The sequence below is a fragment of the Sarcophilus harrisii genome, chromosome 1 (genome assembly GCF_902635505.1).
Source record: "Sarcophilus harrisii chromosome 1, mSarHar1.11, whole genome shotgun sequence".
NCBI lineage: Eukaryota > Metazoa > Chordata > Mammalia > Dasyuromorphia > Dasyuridae > Sarcophilus > Sarcophilus harrisii.
The window spans coordinates 672,173,140-672,198,099 of NC_045426.1; the positions used below are offsets into that span (position 1 = coordinate 672,173,140).

The 24,960-nt window shown below is 44.7% G+C and overlaps 1 protein-coding gene across 3 annotated transcripts; it reads right to left on the minus strand.

Moving 5' to 3' along the window:
- Window positions 1-12: 12 nt before the first annotated feature.
- On the minus strand, window positions 13-21,793 carry KANK3 (KN motif and ankyrin repeat domains 3). Of its 3 annotated transcripts, none has more exons than XM_031948297.1 (12): window positions 21,234-21,793; window positions 20,872-20,959; window positions 14,609-14,647; window positions 13,016-14,314; window positions 12,841-12,934; window positions 12,128-12,319; window positions 11,892-11,979; window positions 11,563-11,785; window positions 2,337-2,479; window positions 1,938-2,138; window positions 1,602-1,700; window positions 13-764 (listed from the first exon to the last, which is right to left on the minus strand). In XM_031948297.1, the coding sequence occupies exons 3-12, from the start codon at window positions 14,640-14,642 to the stop codon at window positions 648-650; spliced, it is 2,490 nt and encodes an 829-aa protein (XP_031804157.1). In that variant the 5' UTR covers window positions 14,643-14,647; window positions 20,872-20,959; window positions 21,234-21,793; the 3' UTR covers window positions 13-647. The 3 variants fall into 3 exon arrangements, with proteins under 3 accessions (XP_031804157.1, XP_031804158.1, XP_003760932.2); XM_031948298.1 differs by having other exon boundaries at window positions 20,872-20,962; XM_003760884.4 differs by lacking the exon at window positions 20,872-20,959.
- Window positions 21,794-24,960: the final 3,167 nt, after the last annotated feature.

Here is a 24,960-nt window from a genome sequence, read left to right on the forward strand (position 1 = left end):
CAGGAAGCAGAGCCAGATAACCGCGTCTTTATTGGTACATGTTGTTTTCCCAGAGGGTATTGGGAACCTCCCCCTCAGAACAGCGCGGGCCCTGCTACTCCCAACCCCTGCTCTAGGCCGAGGATTGTAGATAGTTGTGCCTTGTAGGGTCCGAAGCTGAAGAGACCTTTTGTGGAGAAATGGACCTGCCCGATCTTGCCGTGAGACACAAGTGCTGTGCTTTGGTGTGCTCTGTGTTGCCATCATCCTTTCTCCCTTTCTGAATCTGTGTAGTGGCTGCAGGGCTTGGGGTTGGACAGGAACTGAGAATGAATCGTTTTTTGAGTGCTTGGGGGAAACTAGAAGTTCACAGCATGAGAAGAACGCCGACCATAATTCTTGGGACTATTCTGGTAGAATTGTTGCCATGTTAAAAGGCTGGGACTGGGGAAAGCAAAGTTATTGCGGGGGTGACTTTCACCCTTCCCTGAGCTACTTCACTTCCATCTTCCAATCGAGGAACTTTGAATTCAATTGCGCCTGCTCCCCCTGTTTATAAAGGTTTTTCATTTTAAGGTGCTTTGTGGGCCACTAATTGGGAGCCTATACAGGTTCAGGCTATCCTCTTGTGTGGGTTAGTAGAAAGAGAACAGAGCATCAAATTATGTTTAGCTGGTATGGGACCAGGGAGATGATGTGGCCAATCCCATAGGGCCAGCGTCGTCCTGCTTGCTCTCAGAACACTTGTCAGTGTCGCTATCAGAATCGGGAGAAGCTGGTGGTGTCTAGAAGAGAGGGTTATAGTTGTGAATGGAAGGAAACGGGAAAGATCCTTTTCACCCTCTAAATATCTTAAACCTATTCATGTACTAGCCCAGGGCTTAATTGTTAAACCAGTATCAAATCTCTTTCCCTCCCATCCTCTTCTGCTTTAGGACCCAATCCAGATGTGATGTCTCAACTTCTTCCCCTTCACTGCTGCTCCTTTGCTTAAAAGATGTTTAAATGTCTCCTAACCTTAAAAATTTTCACTTCATTTTAAAAGACTGATTTTGAAATATTTCTCACCTATATTCTGTGATACTAGAAGAGATTTATTCTATTACCCTTTTATTTTCAGCGTTTCCCATAGCTTCCCCTCTTTTCCTCTATTTCTAGGTATATTGTTACAATGCCATCTGGATGTACAAGATAATAGCTACTAACTTTACCAAATAATTCCCAAATAGTGAGCACCGTTTTAGTGACTATACCTAGAAAACTTTAAGACTCCCTATGTTAATCCACCCTGATCTAGCCACTTGCTAGTGCTATCGTGTCTTTATAATGCTCCACATTCGCCCCTTCCACTGCCAAATATCCTACCTTTCTTCACTTTTTCTGTGACTTTTTCTGACAATTAATATATAATATATATTAATATAATAATATAATTAATATGTAATAATTAATAATATATAATTATAAGTACTCCTGACTTCATTTTTCCAGTTTGCCCTATTCTTAATAAAAGTCCCAAAGCACTTAATACAATCTGTCTTGTTTTCTTGCCTCCACAGGATATTATTGATAGTAGTGGGTGCTGGGAGAATTTTTGGAGGGTTCACGGAAAGATGGCTTACCAAAGGCCCTGGTTTAGCAGAGCTTAAGTGTGCATGCAACAGGGCAGCAACTTCTTCCTGTCCAGCTTCCAGGGCTATGGCCAGTGCACTAGTGCCTTCCTTTGTAGGGGGGAAAAGAATTGGGACATGCTAATCAGGGATTAAGACCTATTCTGACAATTCCTGAGGGTAGACAAGACTCCTTGTAGCCTCAAGAAGGGAGGGAGTGACATGATGGGCCCCACAGTGATCCCAGGAAGAAAGAAAGGTTAAGAAAGGAACATGGGACTTCTGGGCAAGTTAGAAGCTGGTGTTTTGAATCCCATTTCTCCCCCATCATACAGGTCCCAGCCTTACGTTGTCCAAGACGGCCTGGTCACAGGTTGGCTGGGCCAGAAGGAGCTTTACCATCTCCACACGTCCATGTTCACTGGCACACATCAGGGCTGTGGAGCCTTCCTCATCCTGCAGGTTCACGTCAGCCCCATAGGCTAGCAGGGCAGCCACCATATCCTGCCGGCCATGGCTCACTGCCAGCATCAAGGCTGTCTGCCCTGCCTGGAGAAATCATGGATAAAGCCTGGCCGGGAGCACCTATCCCGGCTCAGAGGGAAACAAACTAAATTGGGACCAAGGATAGTCACCCACTCAGAATAAGAAAATTCTGTTAGCCTGGACACCCCAGAGCAGCCTGAGTGAACTTGTTTGGTTTCCTTGAGATTGTGGGCCCTCCTGAAAGCAGGGATGGGAGCTCACCTGGCTGGCTTTAGCATTGACGTTTCCCAAGCTGAACAGCCTCCTAATTACATCCATGTCATCCTCTCCATCCACAGAGGCCAGAGCAGCTAGCATAAGGGCCGTATACCCTGCTCTGTTCTGATGATCCACCTCGCACACTCCTGCAAGAGAAAAAAGACAATGGGGTTACCGTAATAGTTCTTGTCCTTTTATTTCACACCTGTCCTCTCCAGCCTCTCACACAATCCTTGAAGACAAACAACCATAAGTATGGGTCATGAATCCAAGTGTTAATACTGTGACCAACCTTATTGCCTCATTCGCACCATTTTCCCCACCAGAAAAGTGGATTGGAAAAAGAGGTTGGAATACTTAAGTTCTTTCTAGTTAATATCAGTTCAAACCAAGTTGTGTAATTTTAATGCCTTCTCTCTCAGCTTCTCCAAGTTCCATCCTGGGCAATGTGCCAGATACTGGTTTGCCCTGTTACCAATTTAAAGTGCAGTGAGAGCTACCTGAGCCTCCCTCAACATATAAGGAATATCTATGGAGTCTTGGAGTTGGAAAATAACTTTCCAATTTCTTCAAAGCATGAAACCCCTTTAGAACATCCCTAACAGAAGTGGTCACATGGGCTTCACTTGCCCCTCAATGAGCACACAGCCAGAATCCACAGCATTCAGCAAAGGTATCTGATAACATGGGTGGAGATGGCCCTAGAAAAGTTGGATAGTGAAGTAGTAGGTAACCACTGGAAGGGAAAGATGACTAAAAACTAACACTAGAGCTGCTTAAAGTGGGGATGAATTCAAGCTAAGTACTTTCATCTCCCTACAAACCCCAACCATATCCAGGACTCCTTCCCTTGTCAAAACCTATCATATTCATACTTTTCCTGAGCAAACAGATGTTTGCCAAGTTACAATTACAAGTAATTCCTGACCTTGTTAGTATTTTCAAGAAATAACCAAAGAAATTTCTAATTTTGAGTATTTTGGGAGAACATGAAAAATTTAAACAGTTTAGATAGAAGAATGGATAGAGGGTCAGGCTTGAGGTCAGAAAAATCTGCATTTGAATCCTATCTCCGACAATAGCTATGTGATCCTGGGCAACTAATCTAACCTCAACCTTAATTTCCTCATCTGCAAAATAGAAATCATGGCAGCATCTACTTTCATAGGATTATTCTCAGGGACAAACGAGAGTCCTTTAAAAGCACTTTACAAACCTTGAAATATAAATATTAACTACTATACAAGTTGGGAAACTGGAAGCCACCTGAGACAGAATGCCTAAATTTTTTTTTTTGGAAGCAATTAGGGTTAAGTGACTTAACCCAGGGTCACACAGCTAGGAAGTGTTTGAACTCGGGTCCTCTTGACTCCAGGCTGATGCTCTATCCACTATGTCATCTAGCTGCCCCTAAGATGCCTAAATTCTCCCAGTAAGGAATCTTGGACCGTCTAATTCAGCTCCCTCAATTTGCAAACAGAAACTGAAACCCAGAATAATTCTGTCCAGCAAGCTGGGGCCAAGAGGATGAAGCATGCTATGGTTGGTTTGCTCTGAAATTGCCACTATGCCTTAGTGCTGGGACTCAGAAGGGAGCATATTCCAGAGATGCAATCAATGTAAAACCATTCAGGCCTTGGCCACAGATAGGGTAGGGACTAAGGGGAGTAAAGATAATGTTGAGCCAAGTCTGAGTCACTGGGAGGATGATGGTACTTCCAAGTAATGGGAAAGTTAGGAGGAAGGAGTGGGAAGAGTCTGGGGAAAGCATAATGTTCTATTTTAGACGTAAAGAGTTTAGAATGAATGTAGAACATCCAGTTTGGGCTGTCCAATAGGCACTTAAAAGTGTGAGATTGAAGGTCAGCAGAGAGGTTAGGGCTGGTTAATTAGATTTGAGAATCATCAGCATTAAGAATGAATAGGTTACCCATGTATATATCCTGTAAATAAAAGGCTATTAAATAAAAAAAAAAAAAAAAAAAAAAAAAAAAAAAAAAAGAATGAATAGGTGGGAGCTGATCAGATCTTTGGTTAACTTTGTAAAGCCCAATATTGATTGAATGATGAGGTTGGAAACCAGAGGGTAAAATGGATTTACTCCTTTTCAAGTTTATCCACAAAAAGATAAACACATCCTATCCACATGAGACCATAGTTAGCAAGGATGGGAGGACCAAATCGGGGTTTTTGAGGGTGAAGGAATTGGACGTGCTGTAGGCAGGGGAGAAACTGCTGTTAGGGAAAGATCTGACATGGGGACAGGAAGCAGACTGCCAGAGAATAAGAGCTATAACAAATCCTTTCTGCACGTAGGGAGGGCATCTATCCTGGTGAGGAAAAGGGCCACCTCGCTGTGGCTCCAACATACTTTTCCAGTTCTTCCAGTTTTATTCTTCCCCTTCACTGTCCATGTTCTATACAACTGGCAGCTTGTTCCCCAAACTCCCACCTGCCATCCTTTGCTAAGCAGAGTGCAGGCCTTCTGTATTTATTCCTCACCCCTGCCTGTTGAAATCCTCATCCTTCAAGAATCAACTCGGGTGTCATTCATGAAGCTTTCCCAGCAGAAAGTATTCCCTCCCACCTCAGCTTTTCCCAAAAAACATCACCTGGATTTTCCCTTGTCTCCATTTGTATTATTTTTAGCTATGTTTGTGTCCTATATGTGTTCATATTCTCTCCCTTACCCCCATAGACTATAAGCTCCCTGAGGGCAGGGACTATGGCCCCCGACATCAAAAACAGTGCCTTCTCCAGGAGAGGCCCCGAGGACTAAACTTGGCAGAATTCCAATACTGAAGTGTCCAAGATAACATAAGGTATATGAATGTTGGCAAGAGATTCCCAGCTTTAGGACCTACCCTTTCTCAAGTATTGCAATCATCTCTGCCAGGCTCTAGACACTAAATAACAGGATTCTTCTGTGGAAGATAGAGACAGTTTCAGGAAGACAGAGACAGTTTGATTTTTGTCTCTTTAGTTCCAGTGCCTTGCACAACTTCTGACACATTAAAGAGGCAATGATTGATTGGATCTTCCTCATGCAGCTCTCTTGCACCTTCCTAGACACTCTAACAAATAAAATGTAAACTAACACTGGAATTAAAAGCCCTCCAAGATCAATCTACCCATCTATTTTTTCATATTACTTCCGTTTACATAATTACTGATATTTATATATCACTTAATACACATTATCTCATCTCAGCTTTGAAACAACCCTGTGCAGAAGATACTACAGATGTTATCATCTCCATTTTATGAATGAGTAAACTGTCACTCAGAGAATGACGAACATGTCACAATACTACTAAGTGTCAGATGCCAGATTTGTTTCCCGGTCTTACTGATTCCATACCCAGGCCTCTATCCAGAGTTCCTCTCATATGCTCCTCTACTCATCCCAGTCCAATTAATTAGACTGCTTATCACTGTGTCTTTGCTCATACCATCTTGAAGGCCAAGGAGATATTGAGCACACAACACAGGCTGGAACCAGACAAGAATATAAGCTTCATCACACAGTAGGAGGAAGGCAAGATGCAGTAATATAGCAGGAGATTTGAAGTTCTTGAATAAAGGACAAGGTCAAAATAATCTTTCTTTTCTCTGAGCCTCAATTGTCTCACAGTAAAATTAGGGCCCTAACTAGCCCTGAGATTGGAGCTCTTATTCAAAGAACAGGAGGAAGAAACAAGAGGAAAAATAAAAAGACAAGGATAGATTTGAAAGCTATAGAATGAACTCCGCTACATATTTAAAAAGAAATGTAAATTGAATATGACAAAGTTCTGCAATTTCCTGTACAATCCTCTTTTTCTATTATGTATATGCAAATTCAGGCTATTCGGTATTTAAGCTCAGATTTACAAAAGGAAAACAAAACAAAAAAGATTGAGGTCCCTTAAATCCCATGCTGCTTAGCAGAATGGAAGCGACTTGAGACAAATAACCAGGTCATTTTTTTATCTTTGTATCTTGGGGTCCAACACAATGACTTGCAGATATTAGGCAAAATCAATTTTTGTTGCTTGCATGAATCAGTGAATCTTAGGGGAAAAGAGTCATGGAAGAGCAGAGATAAGGGAACAGTGAACCCAAATGAGGTATGATGATTGGCAGGAAACTATGTCAGCACCAGGGAGAGTTCCCAATACTTTTAGTACCATTGGGTGGCATACCAAGCTAAGGGCCTCAATGGGCAAAGTGCTAAGAAGTCTCTACCCTAAGGACTGCAATTCACAGCCCTGGGATTCTTGGAGGAAAGGGAATTTCTTCTTTCAGCAGATCTTAAGAAAACCCACTCATACATGGATAAGTGAGGGCTACAGGAATCAGCACACGGGTTGTACCAACATCATAGGATTACAAGTGGAAAAGTATGGATGATATCAGGATTCTGTAAATAATTCCCATTTCCATCATGCCTTAAGATTTACAAAGTGATCTCTTCAAAGGTAGGCAATGAGTGTTTTATTATCTGGATTGTACAGCTAAGAAAACAGGCTCAGAGTGATTTATCCATGGTTAGTAAATAGCTGAGCAAGGACTCAAAACACAGGACAATAGGAATTGGAGCTAAAAGAGAATTTGAGTCCAAACCCTCCTGTATCTCATTAGACACAGGGGAAATGAGTTGCAGATAGGGTAAAATGAAGAGATTAGATCAGGACTGCTTAAACTTTTTCTACTTGTGACTTCTTTTCATCCAAGAAAATTGTATGTGACTGCAAGCATATAGGTATGTAAAATAGTTATACAAATCAAATACTGGTAATCATAATTTTGCAGCTTCTACAATCAGTTACAAGACCACATGTGGGGTCTTGATTCACAGTTTAAGAAGTTGGGGGCTAGATGATGGTTGCGGACATCTGAGTTTTAAACTTTCTAGCTCTAAACCTCTGATCATAAATAGCTGATCCAGAACTAAAACCCAGTTCTTTTAACTCCATATTTAAGGCTTTCCACTTTAGCACAATGTACCCAAATGTATCTCCAGCTGCCTTAAGCTCCCCAAGGTTAACCTAAAGATTCCCAAGGAACCCTGATTGCCACTGCAGGACCAAAGAATATAAAGCATCTCACTGTGACCTACCTGGAAGACTGGAGTTCTATACTAAGAAAGAGATAAGTATAGAGATGGAGATATGGCACCAATAAATACCCAACAGAGTACTGAACTAGAAATTGGGAGACCTGGGCTTCACTGAAAACAGCAGAATGAAAATGGCTATTATAATTGTGATACAAGATAAGTAGGGAACTAGTAAGAGGGCACTTAATTGCCCTGAATGAAATCGAGTCCTGGTCCTGAAGAACAATATCCTTGGGTTCTGAAAGAATGGGCAGATGTGATGACTGAGCTACTGTTAACAACATTTAAAAAGATCATGGAAAATGGGAAAGGTAAACAAGGTGAGAAAAGGGCAATTACTGTCCCAATTATCACAGAAAGAGAATGGAATCCATAAATGATATGCCAAGGAATTGGATTCAGATTCCTGAGAAGAATCTAGAATAGAGTATTAAAGACATTTTTGGCTAACATTTAGAAAGGGAAGCAGTGATTACAAAAAAGCCAGCATGGTGGTTTCGTCATGGCTCGACTGGTCTTGTTTCCTTTTCTTGTTTGTTGTTCAATCACTGACTCTTTGTGATCCCATTTGGGGTTCTCCTGGCAAAGATACTGGACTAGTTTGCCTTTTTCTTCTCCAATTCATTTTATAGATGAGGAAATTCAGGTAAACAGGATTAAGTGATTTTCCAAGGATCAGAAAGCCAGTAAATATCCGAGGCCAGAATTGAATGCAGGATGATGGTTTTGACTCAAGACCTGGCACTATCTCTACTGTGCCACCTAGCTTCCCTTTTAAAAAAAAACAGGATTATTAAACTAGTGGATGATAATATTATAAGGGTAGTTTGCCTAGATTTCACCCACATTTTTGATAAAGTGCAGAAGATGCAAAAAAGATGGATTAGATGATAATCCAATCCAATGGCCTCAGAACTGGTTGTATGATTGGACTCACAGGATCTTTCCTTGCCCTGTGCTATTTAACATTTTTATAATGACCTAAATAAAAACACAGATGACATGCTCATCAGGTTTGCAGGTGACACAAAACTGAGAGGCAGAATTAACACAGTGGATGACAGTCAGGATCTAAAAAACTTCTAGGAGGCTAAAACACTGGATTAAATCTAATAAGATAAAATTCCATAGAGATAAATGAAAAGTCTTAACCTTCGGTACCAAAAAAAAAAAAAAATCACTAGGATGAAAAAGGTAAGAGACATGGATAGATAGTAGTTATTTTGAAAAAAGATTGATGTAGAGGACTGCAGGGGCAACCAGGTGCACAGTGGAGAAAACACCAGATCTGGAAGCAGGAAGACCTCAGTTCAAATGTAGCCTCAGATACTTACTAGTTCTGAGATTTTGGGCAACCTTATTTGTCTCAGTTTCCTTATCTGTAAAATGAGCTGGAAAAGGAAATGGCAAACCATTCTAGTATCTCTGCCAAGAAAACCCCAAATGGGGCCAGGAGGACTGAAGACACGATATAAATGTCTTCTAAATAGCTATAAATTATATAATGTATAAATTATAAAATTATATATAAATGTATATACATTTGTCTTATAAATAGCTATAAAAGCAGTGTGTCTTGGCCTACCCTGATGATAGCAGCAGCCAGGTGATAGTCCCACCGTCCCCTGTCCTCATAAAATTCTTCTGAAGCTCAGTTTCATTCTGGGCACCATAGTCTAAGAGCACTGAAAAACTGGAATTTCTGGAGGACAATCAAGATGAGGGAGGGCCTCAAGTCCACATCAGAAGAGGATCACTTAAAGAACCTATGTACGCTTATTCTAAAGGAAAGAAGGCTCAAGTGGCCATTATGGCTGCTTTCAAGTATTTGAAGGGCTGCTGTATGGAAAAAGGATTAGATTTGTTCCCTTTGGCCCCAAAAGTCTGAACCAGGAACAATGGGTGGAAGTTGCAAGGAATCAAATTTAGGTCTGATGTCAGGAAAAACTTCCTAAGGGGTAGAGCCATCCTACAGAGGGATGGGGTGCCTCTAGAGGGAGTAGATTTCCTTTCATTAGAGACTTAAAAAAGGAAACTCAATAACCATTTCTATATGTTATATTTATTTGTTATAGTGGGAAATTTCTTTTGATTCAAGGTTGGATTAGATGCTCACTGAGGCCCATTTAAATTTTTTGATATGTCCAAGTCCTTTCCCTCTTCTCAGCCTCAGTTTCCCCATCTGTTAAATAAGTGAACACTGGACAGGCATCTCACAAGCCTGGTTTATAAATCTAGCCCTGACTGACATATCTGGATCTTAGTTTCTTCTATCTGTGTACCTTGGGGAGACTGGGATTAGACTAGGTAACCCAAATAGTTCCTTCCAGCTCTACATTCTCCCTCGTTCACATTTGGGCTCTCTCACTTCTGTGAGCTCAGCTGAACTTTCAGTTGTTGTTCAGTTATTTTTCCATCATGCCCGACCTGTCGTGACTCCATTTTGAGTTTTCTTAGCAGAGATACTGGAGTGATTTGTCATTTTCTTCTCCAGTTCTTTGTTCAGATAAGGAAACTGATGCAAACAGAGTTAAGTAAATTGGTCAGAATCATAGGAAGGGTCTGAGGCCAGATTTGAAGTTAAGAAGATGGGTCTCGCTACATTCAGGTTCAGCTCCCTATCCACTGTACCATCCAGCTGCCTCAGTGAGACCATGTGATATTTAAAACTTATTTGGCTCCTAAAGCTTTTTGGAAACTGGCTCCAAACCATCTTTCCAAGCCTATTGCACATTCTATTTTCTTTCTTTCCCACACATTACAATCCAGTCACACTGACTTATTAGAAATTCTCCCAAAACTCATTCCATTTCCAGCCTCAGTTGGTCTCCCTCTTCACTGTCTCCTTTCAGAATTTCTAGCTTCCCTGGAAGTTCAGTTCACATTTCACCTCAAATAAAAGCTATCTTCATCCCTTCATTTGCTAGTGCCCTCCCCAGAAATCAATGATATAAATTTCATATTTAATTTTCATGGTATGTGTTGTCTCCCCACTGCAACGTAAAGTCTTTGACAGAAAGGATGGTTTCATTTTTGTCCTTGTGTTTTTACCATATAAAATAGCTGACATATACTAGATAATTAATAAATCCTAGTTGAATTTAATTTCTTTTTCAGATATTGAGGAAAATTTATTAAAAAAGAATCTTAAGGAATCATCTTAATGTTTCTGGCCAGAAGTGGGTTCCACTCCTTTGCAAGAACAGGGAGCCCTGGGCACAGAAGTGGGAGAAGCTTTACATTTGCTAGTCCCTCCCTTCAGAGAATGGATTGATCCGCTTCTTCTGGGTTACAATCTTTCTGATACAGCCGCTACATGTTTCCCCTAAAGAAGTATAAACATGTTCCCCCTCCCTCATCATACATCCCATGTTCAAAAATGGTGGAAAACGGCTCCTCTGGAGTATGTTATTTAATTTGAATTGAATGCTCCTTTCCATTTCTGAATTCAAAGATTCTTCTAAGTAGTGAGTTCCTGGGCACTGGAATTATTTAAGCAGAAGTGGAGGGTTTCTTTTTCAGGAGATCATAAAGAGAACTCTTGTTTGAGAAGTGGGATTGCACTAGAGAGTCCAAAATTCCTTTCTGGCTCTATGAATCTGATTCATCCAGAAACCCTTAAGGTCTGAATAATGCAGAGACCGTCATGGATCCCCTCTGAATTCCTGGATCCCTGAGTCTGAATCACAACACATTTGAGCATTGGATTCTATATTCTTGTACAGATCCCATCTCCCTTCCCAGAGAAGTGAACTTCCAAATGGCAAAAAGGAATCACGCCTCTTCCACATCATGAATGGCTATTCAAAGGAGACTGGTTGATGGAATGAAGCCCCCCCAAAAAAGCAGTGACAGGTGTGGTAAACCCCAGTTTTCAGCCTTCTGACCAGACTAGCTATATCTCCTACTTTCATCTCTGGCCCTGACTCTTGAACTGTTTTCTGTCTCTCCCCTCAGACCTGGGTGGCCCCTTTACCCTCAGGAACTAGAATGGCCAGACCCTAAGTACATACTCTGTGGAAACCCTTTACAACTTCCAGCTAGACTGGACTTGCAGGGCCCTGTGACCAACTCCCAGCCCTGCTCTCCATGCCTCAAACCAGGCCCCAGGCCCCAGGCCCCACTGACCAGTATCCAGCAGCAGGCGCACAATGTCAAAATTGGAATGGGAGACGCTGTAGTGCAGGGCCGAGTTGCCATTCCCATCGGCCAGGTTGACAACATGAGCCAACAAGGCTGGAGACTGTGCTTTCAAAGTGGCCAGGAGGGCTGCCACGGGACCGGGGCGGGAGTGCTTCTGGCTGGACACACGAAACCATTCCTGCTGCACCAGGCGTGAAGTGCCAGCAGCCTGTGAAGGCAGATGATAAGCAGAGAATGACAGGAGAGTTTGCCCATGCTGCTGCTTACTTCCTCCGAGCCTGGATGGCAGGGGTCCGGGGCGATTGAGAACTTACCCCTTCTCGGTCCCGGCCACCCCTGGGCTGGTTCAGCTGCTTCTGGAGCACCAAGCAGGCTTCCTTCAGGCGGGGACTCAGCTCAAATCTGAAACAAGGAAAAGAAGGGGTCCCTAAGGTACAGAGAAGAGACTCCTTAAGGGCTGGAAAGGGAGCAGAGGAAGACTTTGGGTAGGATGGAGACCTTCCCAGAGATGGAACAAAACTGACTTACTCTTCCCTTCACCCCTACTCACTTCTCCCGGCTGTCAGGGGCATCATGTGCAGGTTCTGGCTGGTCCTGGACAGCAGAAGGACCACTCACTGGGGAGGGAGGGGGGGAAGGGCCGGCAGAGCCAGCGCTCTCATCTGAGGAGTCCTCGGGGTCCCCTGGCTCTGACTCGCTGTCTTCCTCCTCTTCCTCCTCACTGGATGAGGAGCTCTCATACCTGATGGGAGAAGGGCTTGTGGGTGGAGGAAGTCAAAGAGGAGAAGCTTTGGGGCATGGAAGTCACCCAGCCCCGAGTGCCCAGAATCCCAAACTAAACTCCAGGCGTGCCATGTAATGTTTCTGGCCTGACACCTGCACTGCTCAACCTTCCTGAAGAGTGATTCCATTCTCCAGGGACAAGGAAACCACTGTTCATGAAGGCCCATTCCCCGTCTGAGTCATGGAAAGAAGCTACAGCCTGGAGCAAGGGGAAAAGCCGGATCTAAGCCAGGGCAAGTCAGACCCTGACTCACAGGACTTGGAGTTGGACCTCTGAGGTTGTCTAGACCAAGCCCCTCATTCTGTAGAGGAGGACGCCATGGTCAGAGGGGAGAAGGGACTTTCTCACGATCACACCCCTAGTGAATACAAGGGCTAGAACTGGAAGCCAGGCCTCTGATTTCAAATCCATGCTCATTAACTCGGAACCAGGAGGGAACCCAGAGCTTAGCAGGGGGAAATTGGGTTCTAGAGTCTCACTCTCCATTGAGGATGCCCACAAACTGCAGGCTCTTAGGACCAGAGCTGGGCTCCGCCGTCCCATCTCGCTTCTTCATGATGGATCTGAGGGTACCTGAAGACAAAGGGAGCTTGTTGAACAGGTATCCCCCTCAGACACGTCCCCACAGCCAGGTAAGAGGGAAGACAGACCTACCAGGCTGAGCTGTGACCCTGCTCTGCTGAGCTGGAGCCCCGTAGCCACTCAGGGCAGCCTCTCCAATACCGGGCTCCGAGGGTCCCGGCTCGGCCTGCGTGCCCTTGTCAGCCAGGGCCCCCCGTTCCAGGGGGCTGGGCGTCTGTGTGGCCACCTCATGTTGCTGTGCCCTCGAAGGTGCCTCTAGCTCCCGGAGCCGCTCCTGCAGGAAGGCACTCACCCCACGCTGGTGCTCCAGGCTGCTTCTCAGCAGCTCTAGCTCCCGTTCAGCAGCATCAGGCACTCCCAAAAGCTCCTCTGTCACCCACGTGGCTGCCTCGTGGGTCTCAGGCACCGCCAGCATGCCCCCTTCACAGGTCTTGGGTGCTGCCAGGGTGCCCGCCTCCCGGGTCTCCAATGCCACCCCCACACCCACCTCCCGGGTCTCCAGCACCACCAGAGTGCCCGCTTCTCGGGTGTCGGGCACCGCCAGCACGCCCGCGTCACAGGACGGCCCGTGGGCTTGTGTGCGGGCCTTGGTCCCCCTCTCTGACGTGGTCAGTCTCTCGGTCAGCCGGCGTAACTCAGCCAGTTTGCCAGGCCGGGCTGTGGCGTCCGGCTCAGGCTCGGGCTCGGGCTCGGGGCCCAGCTGGTGTCCTGCCTGTATCAGCCGGGCCCTCTCCTCACGCAAGGTTCGCAGCTGCTGCTGCAGAGCAGGGAGAGACCTCACCTGGCCCTCCAGCTCTCGGAGTCGTCGCAAAGCAGCCGCCATCTGCTCCCGGACGTGCTGCAGCTGGGCCGGGCTGGCAGCGGGCGCAGGGCTGCTGCGGCCTGAGCTCAGGGGACTCTTCCAGCCTGGCCCAGGGACGAGTCCAGGAGCAGCGGGTACCTGCTCCTGTTCCTGTGCCAGCCGCCGACTCGTCTCCAGTAGGGTCTTCTCCACACGGGGGTTTCTCCCTGAGGCCGTTCGAGGTGATGGTGGAGGCAGGAGACCAAGGCTGAGGGGAGGTCCTGGAGCAAGGGACAAGTTTCCCCCAGGCTCCCCCAGGCCCTGGGATGGCACCCGTCCGTCCTCACTGGCTAAAGACTCGGTGGAGGTCCAGGGTCCTGGGCTACGGGGACTTCGGGGGCCAGAAGGCCGAGGGCCCCTGGGTCGACGGGTGGGCAGTGGGGCTCTGCCACGGAGGCCCTGCCCACTCTCAATATCCTCCACATACTTCAGGAAATCCAGGTCCAACTGGAAGCCATAAGGAGTCTCCACTGAGTATGGGCTTCGAGCCCCACCATCCTGGTCCTTGTATAGAAAGGGGCCTCCCAGGTCTGGAGGGGAAAGATACAGGGTTCAGAACTAGCAGGGCCACAGCTCAAAAAAAAAAGACATGGGGTCAGACTCAAGTGTTTGGGGAGCAAACCCCAAGGTCAGGGGGAGGGCGAACCCAGAGGTCACCCATATCCAGGACAGCTCCGAGGATGCCCTGCTGGCAGTATCTGAACAACCACTTCCCCACCAGTCTCCCTCCTGTAATCAGGAATTTCCTTGCCCTTTTCACCAGCCCAACCACTTTAGCCCCTGGGGAAGAGAAAGAAATTTTCCCTGCCCCCAGTTCCTCTCACCTGGTAGGTTCTGGTTCATAGCAAACTTGGCCATTGTCTCTGTAGAAAAGTGGGAGAAAAAAGAATTAGCCTAGGCCAGCAAAGTAACAAAATGCGTATCCCTGATTCTGCCCAGACTGCCTTCTCCCCTGGAGCTGTAGAGTCTTCATAGGCCCCTTCCTCAGCTTCCAGGCCCAGGGGCTCTTTGGCCCGAGGCAGCGTTCTGAAGAGAGGGAAGAACCCTGGATTTGGAGTCAAAAAGACCCCACTTCATATCCCAGCTCTGAACCATTTACTACCTGTGTGATCTTGAAGACATTCACTTAGCTTCTTTAAACTTCATTTTGTTCCTCTGTAAAATGAAGGAATTGATGCCCAAAGAGTTAAAAAACTGTGCACACCCTTTGATTCAGCAGTGTCTCAACTGGGCCCATATCCCAAAAAGATCATACAATAAGAGAAAAGGATCCACATGTACAAAAATGTTTGTAGCAGTTCTTTTTGTAGCGGAAAAGAAATAGAAACTGAGTGGAAACCCAATGGGAAATGGCTGAATAGATTATGGTATACAAAAGTAATGGAATATTATTGTTTTATAAGAAATGATCAATGGGATGATTTCAGAAAGGCTTGGAGAGATTTACATGGCCTCTTTTACTTTGTCAACAAAACCATATAAATAAATCTGGGAGAGGAAGACGTTCTGGTTTTTGGCCAATTGTCTGGGCACTGAGAAGTTAGATGATTTGCCAAGAATCATTTAGAATAATATATTTTTTTTCTCAAATGGGTGGCCATTGTATATAGGTATGGGTGCTGCATCTGGCAACTGAGCTTCAGATTCAGGTTCTGCTGCTTGTTAACTGTGTTACCCTGAACAAGTACTATTTACATTTACACTGAGTCAGTTGGGACTAGAACAATGACCAGTTGGGCTTGGCTTGGGACCTAGTGTTGGCCAATCAATGAGAGTCAGAGTGGTTTTGGTTTAAGGAGAAATCTAGCCAATAAACCTCAAGATATCTTGAGAAGGTTCAGTGAGCAAAAAAAAAAAGTTTTTAAGTGCATCTATGTCCATACATTATACCCTTACCTACAGTAAGTGTAGTTAGAGCTCACAACACACTCTCCATCCTGGGCCCTTGACCATTGCAGCAAGAACAACTGACTTGAATCAGGAAACCTAGATTCAGTTCCCAGATCTGGAATTTCCTAGCTAAAACAAGGAAACTTCCCATTTCCTTCTCTATAAAATATTTAAAAATAAAATTATTACATAAGATTTACTATAAAGAAAATACTTTGCATGCTCCAAAGTCATGTGGAAATGGGAGCTATCATCATGAGATCTGACATTCAAAGGGACCATTAGGTCCAATCCCTTCACTTTACAGATGGAGAAACTGAGGCCCAGAAAGGGGAAAGTACTTGCTCAGGGTCACAAGCAGCAGAGCCTGAATCTGAAGCTCAATCACCAGATGCAGCCCCCCTACCTACATATAGCCACCCATTTGAGAAAAAAGTATTATTCTAAATGACTCTTGGCAAATCACTTAATTCTCAATGCCCAGGCAGAGAACAGCAGGTGCCAATCTGTATAAACAGTTTCCAACTAAATCACAGATTTGGTTTGTCCCCCCCAAACCTCCCTGCAATAAGATGCACCATGGTCCAATAGTCAGGCTTAAAGCCAAGAAGGCCGGGCATCAGACAAGAGTCTGTTACTAGCTGTGTGACCATGTGTTAAGTGCCTTATGCCTCTCAGTGAGTTAGACTTTCAGAAATTTTCTCAGCAAACTCTCTAAGATTAAAAGTTACAGAACATGGGTAGACAGAGGTTCCACACCAGAAATCCCCTAAACTGATGACATTACAGGTCCAAACCCAAGATGCTCCCCCTCTATCCCAATTATTATTATCAACACTATTACTGCTGAGGCTAGCAGGAACACCAAAAAACTTGTGTCCCCATTAGGTAGCCAGGGTCAAAGGCGTGGAAAGGCACAGATAGAAATCTGACTCCTATGATGATGCTTGAATGTTTGATCTCTTTGGGGGACAGCACAATATGTTTGGGGGAGAAGAGGAAAAAACATTTATAAAGCTCTTCCTCTATCCTAGGAAGTATGTTAAATGGCTTTGTTTTGTTTTTATAAATATCTCATATAGTCCCCACAACATAAAATAGTCTTATTGGCAAGCATACATTTGGCATTCGAATAATGTAGCAATCTACACCCAAAGAAGTAGGTGCTAATATGATCCCTATTTTATGTATAGAAGAATTGCATATCTTTAACCTATCTGTGGAGGAAAGAGAGAAAACCATTTGGAACACATGATTTTGCAAGGGTGAATGTTGAAAACACGTATTTTGAAAATAAAAGCCTATTATTTTTTAAACTAAAATAATAATAATAATAAATACAATAATATTATATAATCTTATATGTATATAATATTATATATAAATATATAATAAAATACAATAATAATAAAATAAACTAAAATAAAAATTATCCTATTTTACAGTTGAGGAAACTGAGGCAGAAAGGTTAAGAGACTTGCCCAGGAACACATAGCTAGTATGAAGGCACATATGAACTCAGTTCTTCCTACCTCCAGAAAGAGCCCTTAAGCATTAGGAGTCCTGACTTCATGTCCAGGCTCAATAGTTTCTTGCCTTTTACCTAAAGGGCAAACCCTTTAATCATTCTGAGCTTCAATTTTCTCCTCTGAAAAATAAGAACCATGTTGCTGGTACTGTCAATTGGGAGTCAGAGTCCTTGGATTCAAATTCAGTCTCTTTACAAGGACCCTACTTGAGGTCATCTTGATGCATCCACATCTACCCTCCCTTCTCGGGTTCTTCCTTTATAAAGGGGATTGGACAAGATAACCTTCAAGGTCCCTTCCAACTTTAAAACCTAATGATGTGAGGGAAGTTTTTAAGAGATATAGCAAGAGGAACATGTAACTACTTCCTTCCTACTATGGCAGGAAAAGAATGAATGCCTTTGGGCCAGAGATCAAAAACATCAGGGGAGCAACGGTATTGGGGGGACCCACAAGGAGGAGAGCAAAGAGAGGACACTTTGGGGATTTGAAAGAAGACCGCCTTCTCTAGCAGCAAGGGTCACCTTCTGGACCAAAGAAGGAAGTAACTTCCTGGGGATACTGGTCTCCTGGGTCCAAGGAAGGTAAAACTGGACTCAGAATTTCAATAGAGGATCCCAGAAAAACTGGAAACCCATATGCTTAGGAAATCAAAGGCGGTCACATCTGAAACGCACTTAGCACAGTGCCTGGCAAATTTATATTGCCCATAAGATGCTTAAATATTCTTTAATCTTGACTAAATCACCTTCTCTGTATCCCATATGTAAAATGGGGGATGAGTTTGGCCAGACCGCTTCCAAGATCCCTCCCAGCTTTAAAATGTCACGATTCTAAGATGAAAGGACTAGGGAGGTTTTCTACAAGTGAGTCATTATAAGGCATCCAAGAGGGGAGGGTGAGAAGGTTATAGGCAGAGAACACTGAAACCTTGTGTTCCCAAGAGAGTTAACTTCCAAGGGCACTTATGTCTCCTACTCTCATCAGAGAGGAGAGAAGGAACGCTCCAGCCTGGGACCCTGGGGAACTGGATTCCAGTCCTGCCTCCAGCACCAGCCTCAGGGAGTCCCTCCCTTTTTTTCTGGGCTCCACTTTCCCTATGTATGTATGAGGAAGTTGTCCTCTCTCTGCCCTCCCAGCTGGAACAATGTGTGAGTCTAACATCCTGGAAATGGAAGAAGTGACTTCATTGCCCAGAATCAGGGAGGGGGCCAAAAGGAACAGCTGAGCATACAGTACAAAGCCAAGGGTGCTGGAACATCTGTTTGCAACTGCAGCCTGAGCTCTCTGAGCGGCCCAAACAGCCACAGGGTCAAGAAGGCAGTCTTTGGGACCTGGGTCCACCCTGCCTCCCCAGGGGGAGTTCAGGAATGCTGGAGCCACTAGAAAAAACAGGGTCCTGAGACTCCTCCCCCGTTCAAGCTGGTGATACATAGTTCAGACATTCCAGTCACATCTGGAAACAAGCCAGCTCCCTAAAGCTGGACAAGCAGGCACCAAGAGGGAAAGGGGGGGCCCTAGACCCAAGAGATGGATGCTGATGTTGAGTCATCCTCCCCGACACCCTGTAAACTCTACTCTCACCTGGGCCAGCTCAGGTGCCAACCACTGACCCAGCTGCAGGAAAGAATGTGCCTCTTGGATGACTCAGCCCACGATTTCATCTCTCTCCTCTCCACACTCCTCACACTCCCTAGTAGCAGAATTATTTGTTTACTTGTTCCTGCCTAGTTAGATGTCATATTCGAAGCTCCTTGGGAGCAGGGTCCGGATTATAATGTGCAATGCTTTGTAAGTCTACATAAACGGTGACTCTTGTATCCCCAGCGCAGGGCCCTAGATATAATTAACAGATTCATAATAAATGTCACTTGAACAAATTAATTCTCTGACCCCATTCACTTTCCCTCCGGCTAGAAGTCTATCTGTTCCAGTCTCCCTGATTTCTTCAGCTGGCCAGAGGAAGGGACCTCCCTCTTGCCCCACAGTGGTGATGGTTCAGGCTCAGCAAAACCAGATGCCAAAGGCCAGAGGAAAAGAACCAAAAATACTTGGGGCTGATTGGTCTCTGGCGGTGACAGCTGGGCCTATTTGAGGTTGAGGGGAGGAAAAAGGAGTTCATGGGCCAGATTTGGACTCTCTGGGTCAGTGGCTTTCAATAGAACGGGCTGTTTCTAATAGTAAACAAGAGTTCTTTGAGTAGAGGTTACAGGATCACTTGGAATTAATCGCAGTGAGGTCCCACCTAGGCCTGAGAGTCTAGGATTCTGTGAATTCAGTGCCGTATGTGTGAAGAACACAGCCCGCTCTTCTCTTCTAGTCCCCACCACCACAGCCCATCAGTGTCATGTGATTCCACCCACTTCCCCGCCCCATCACTTTATGGAGCAGTCCCTCTGTGTATCAGAGTGGGCTCCGAGCCCCATTTTAGTAAACAGGCTCCATGGCTTCATACGCCCACCCCCTACCCTAGGCTGTCAAGAAAGCCGGATGCTGCTGCCTGAGAGCCCCTCATTAGGCCATCATGACTCCCAGGGCCCTGCCAGCTATTTTGGGATCCTGTACTGTTGTTATCATTGGGTGACAAGTTGGGGGGGGGGGTGAAGGAGGAAGGAAGAGGAAGAAAGTTCTTAACTGTTGATGAGGGGAGGAATTATAACAGCTCATACTTCAAAGGTTTTATAAGGTGCTTTCCTCTCAACAATCTGAGAATTAAGTAGTGTGGTTATCCCCAATTTACAGAAAGATAAACTGAGGCTCAAGAGGCAAATTTACTTGCTAGGTGTGCCATCTTGGATAAATGGTAGAAAGTACTAGGATTTGAAGACTGATATTTTTTCCAAAGGGGCTAGGGGTCGGTTTTCAGCTACCACAGGCCTCTATCTCCTATCTGCATATTTGAATACTTTCAGCAAACATCCTTATTCCTGGGCTGCAGATTCCTCCTTTTTTTTTTTTTTTTTTTTTTTTTTAAACACCAAGAGTAGATTAGAAGGCTTTTCCTGAGTTTTCCAACTCTAAATCCTGTGTTCCTAAGTCCTTGGAGGAGCCCAAAGGTCTTAGAAGCTGTCCACCTGAGGATCAAAGGAAGAAAGCCCAGCTTTTCCCTTCCTGCTTGAAGGACAGTAGGAAATGTTCTCAACGAGGCCCCACCCCATTCAGGGATTGATGTCCCAAGCCCCCCTAGAGCTCCCTCACTATCCCTGAGAGTGGGAGGGGACGGAAGGGACAAAGATTCTTCCTTCCTAGCTAGGCGGCTTCATCCGCTGCCCATTGTCTCTCAGGGCCCCTGGGGCTGCTTCCCAGGCCCCAGTTTCCGGAGAGGTTAGGGCCACCCCCCTCTCCAGGCCCGGTCTCCCGGGCTGGGGGGGTGGGGGGGAGAGGAAAAGGTGAAATCCAAGCATCAGTTAGGCTGAGCAGGGGAGTTCTGGTACCAGTCCCTGGGAGAGCTCTGCAATTCCTTCCCTACCTGAGCAAGAAGTGGGGACGTGGTCAGAGGCTTCCAAAGCACTTCTGACCTTGCCGGCCCCCTGCTTCTCTCAGGCTCAGCCTTAACAATCTCTCCCTACGCACTCACTCCCCCAAGCTAGTCACAAGGTTGAATAATCGTATCCTCCCCTACTGGGGGCGATAAAAACAGAGCGGACCCTTCCCACCCAACTACTTACTCTATCCTTTCTGGAACAGCTTTGAGAGCCCACTCCCCTCAAGGGCCTCCCGGGGACCCTTCTCCTCAAAGTGGCCAGAGAAGACGATCTGCTGGGAAAAAGTCCCTGAATCGGGCTGAGTTTGCAATCCCCCCCTCCCATCCTCACCTGTCTTCTGAGCCCCCCGCCATCCCGGTCTCCTCCAGTGCAGTCCCTCTTAGGTCCCCCGCCCCCAACTCTCTTCCCCAGACCCTCAGTGCATGCGCCCTCAAACCTCCAACCCGGGGTCCCCAGATCTCCTGCTCCCCCAACCCCGACAGCCCCACCCCGCCCGGGTCTCCCTTCCTCCCTCCGGCCCCACCGGGAATTCCGAACTGTCCTACCTGCAGTGCTCCTGGCCCCGACGCCGGAGCCTCCGCCTGAATCCGATGCTCTCCTTAATAAACCCGGGACTAGAACTGGCAATCGTATCAGCCAATCATCAGCCGTAGGGTTCCCGAAGGACCAATAGTAGTGTAAAAGCTGGTGAGGGGCGGGGGGGGGTCCGAAAGCTGAGTCCGTCTCCCGGAGCCCAAACTGAGGAAAAGACCGAGTTTCCAGCCCCTCCCTGCGGGCTCCTTGCGGCCAAGACCCGCAGATCCTGACCCAGCCACCCGACTCCTGTCCGTGCCGAGCTCCTGCCGAAGAACTCAGAACCTAGAACTTAGCGACAGCCAGAGCAGAACCCAATTCAGAGAGCCCGAAATGGAGCGCAGAGCTCAAAGTCAGGCTCAGAACCCATCCCAGAAAGCTGGAGGGAAACCAGAAGACGGCCCAAAGTCCGGGACTGTCCGAGAGACCAGAATTCCACCTAGAGGCCAGTTTGGAGGCCAGCTCAGCGTTGGCCGTCTGGGTTCGCTGCGGCGCTCAGAGACTCCCCCAGAACTCAGAGCCCAGCCCAGCTGAAAACTACATCTGGAGGCCCAGGCTGGAATTTTAGACCCTCCTTCCACTAACTCCCTCCCTGCCTGCCTTACTCCAGGCAATCACCTCAACCCCACCCTCCGGAGGCCCTCCCCAGCTCTGCAGGTCACTTAGACACCTTTAATACACATTAATACATTCTTTCTTTAGGTATTTGCCCTCTCTCCCCCAACTAATCTTAGGAGGCCCAGAGCCTCAGAGGCAGAGTGGGACAAGGCCTCTAGAATGACTTCTATCCCACTTCCCCATTACCTTCAGTCTTTAAGTCATGAAACCCCAAGGAAGGACGAGATTCAAAGAATTAAATGTTGGGACTCAGACTGAAATAGAAGATGATAAGGACTACCCCCCAAAGCTAGACTTCTGTACTCTGTTATCTGTTACAAAGCTTCCTGATTTGCAAAATTATTTTTCATTCCCTTAGGTTTGGACCCCGAATTTAACAAACCTTTATTTATTGCCTTCAATGTGCTGTTCTGTCTACATCCCTCAGAAACCTTCCTTCCCTTGTCTCATTGCAGACTCATAGGATTATGAGTCCCCCACCCCAATCCATGAGTTGTTACTCATAGATGTTACTCAAGATGGAGAGTTCTGACAAAAGATGCTCCACAGCAGAAGGAAATGGCAAACCACTCAAATACCTTTACCAAGAAAACCCCATGGACAGCACTAAAATGATAAAAGAGGTGAAAGATGAACCTCTCGTTTGGAAGGCCCAATATGCCACAGAGAATAACTATAGGTAGTTCCAATACTAATGAAATGGCTGGGCCAAAGTCAAAAGGAAGATCAACTGTGGGCGTATATAGTGACAGAAGAATGTCCAGTCTTGTAAAAATCAATATTGCTTAAGAACCTGGAATGTAAGATCTAGGAACCAAGATAAGCTAGATATGAGCAAATAGGAGATGGAAAGATTAAATATTGCTACTTTGGGTGTCAATGAACTTAAATGGATGGGAATGGGTGAATTTAATTTAGATGATCACTACACATACAATTCTGGACAAGAATCACTTAGAAGAAATGCAGTAGCCCTCGAGGTCAATAAAAGGGTGAGAAAAGCCGTACTGGAGTATAGTTTCAAAAAACAAACAGCAATATCTGTTTGAATCTAAGGCAAATTGTTCAACATCACAATAATACAAGTCCATCCTCCAAATGTTGATGCCAAAGAGATCAAAATTGATCAGTTCTATGAAGACCTGCATCTTCTAGAAATAACCACCACCCAAAAAAATATCATTGAAATGATAAATAAATCAAAAGATAATTGGTATAATTGGCAAGTTTAGTTTGGGAGTATAAAATTAAGCAGGACAGGGACTAATAGAGTTTTGTTACAATAAACACAGGTTATAGCAAGCACTCTTTTCCAACAATCCAAAAGGCAACTACACATGAATGTCACCAGATGGTCAATTTAGAAATCATATTGATTATACATTTTGTAGCCAAAGGTGGAGAAGCTCTGTACACTCATTTTTAACAAGCCCTGGAACTGATGTGGCTCAGATCATGAGCTTCTTATTGCAAATTTCAGACTTAAACTGAAAAAAAAAAAAACTGGGAAAACTATCATACCAAAATAACATCCCTTATGAATATGAAATGGAGATGAATATTAAGGGATTAGATCTGGTAGACTACCTAAAGAGCTATGGACAGAAGTTTATAATATTATACAAAAGGCAGCAACAAAAAACATTCCAAAGAAAAAGAACAAGAAAGCAAAATGACTTCTGATGAGGCTTTACAAATAGCTAAGGAAAAAAAGTGAAAGATAGAGAAATCCAGAGATATACCCAACTGAATTAGAATTCCATAGAAGAGTAAGGAGAGATAAGAAAGTTTTCTTTCTTTCTTTGAGCACAATACCTTGCACACAGTAGGTGCTCTATAAACGTTTGCTTGGTTTTTTTTTTAAACATTATTTCAAAATAGAAAAATAGATGAAGGGAAAAAATACATTGCCATGTGTATAGCAGAGCATAAGAGGATTCAAAATAAGAGACAATAAATTCCCATTTGAAGAAAGGCTATATACTAAAATTCCACACATTGTGTTTCAGAGATGTCCATCTTTTCTTTGCTTGTTGGTAAATTTCCTTTTGTTCTTTGCTGTGCACTTTTTCTCCCCCCATCCTTCCCCTTTTCCACCTCCCCTTCCCAAAAGGCTACAATTAAGTGTAGATATAATACGTACATACATTTACATAGATATCTATAGTCATACACGTGTATATATGCATGTACATTCACATACATTTGTGTAAGGTTGGATTATACTTCTTTGTCCTCTGTTTCTCTGAAGGTGGATAACATCATCCTTCCTAAGTCCAAGCCTTTCCATATTTTTCTGACTGACCACTTCATCATTTCCTATATCTCAACAATATTCCAACCTTATACAATCTAATTGTTTTAAATAGTCTAAAACAATATTAATATGGCTAACATATAGTGTAGTTTCCCATTTTCTGTCTTGATTTAATCTATTTTCTTTACCTTTGAGCTCAACTATTACTACCCCTATTTCTTTTCTAATAAATTCTACTCCTGATCATTATTATTATATTTATGTGTAGTTATTGCTTCCTATCCTTGCTGACTCATCTACTTTACTTCTATTACCTTATCTTGTATTACTTAATCTACCCAAACTCCAAGGATAGCTCCCTTATCCTCTCTCCCCCTTACTTTCCTCCTATCCCAGCCTCCCTTTTTATCCCATACCCATTAATCTACTCTTCCCTTTAATCTATTCCCTCCCACTCTTGTTTCTTTATAAATTTAGAAGACTTTTATATCATTCTAAATATATCATTTATATATCAGACAGATATGTCAGGCAGACAGTCTGAATGTATGTATGTATGTATTGTTCCCCCTTTAATCCATTCCCAATGTGAGTAGGATTCCCCTATCTAATTCTTCTGTCAGTTCTTGCTCTCACATCTCATTCAAATAATCCAATTATTTTTTTTTTAACCTTTCCCTACACCATTTGGTTTTTTAGAATCATATCTTACTCAACTCTACCCCAATTATTCTTTCAAACCAGCCACTTACTGACAATCTTAGACATATGATTTGCTTTTCCACATATTATAAAGCATAAAGAATGTGTCCTTATTGAGTCAC

Excerpts from the sequence above, each read along its gene's own strand:
- KANK3 (XM_003760884.4), bottom strand. The coding sequence starts at position 14,642 with ATGGCCAAGTTTGCTATGAACCAGAACCTACCAG. Across the intron at positions 11,786-11,891 it reads GTGGCCGGGACCGAGAAGGG|GCTGCTGGCACTTCACGCCT; the intron begins GTAAGTTCTCAA and ends CTGCCTTCACAG. Across the intron at positions 765-1,601 it reads CTGCTAAACCAGGGCCTTTG|ACACCACCAGCTTCTCCCGA; the intron begins GTAAGCCATCTT and ends CCTCTCTTCTAG.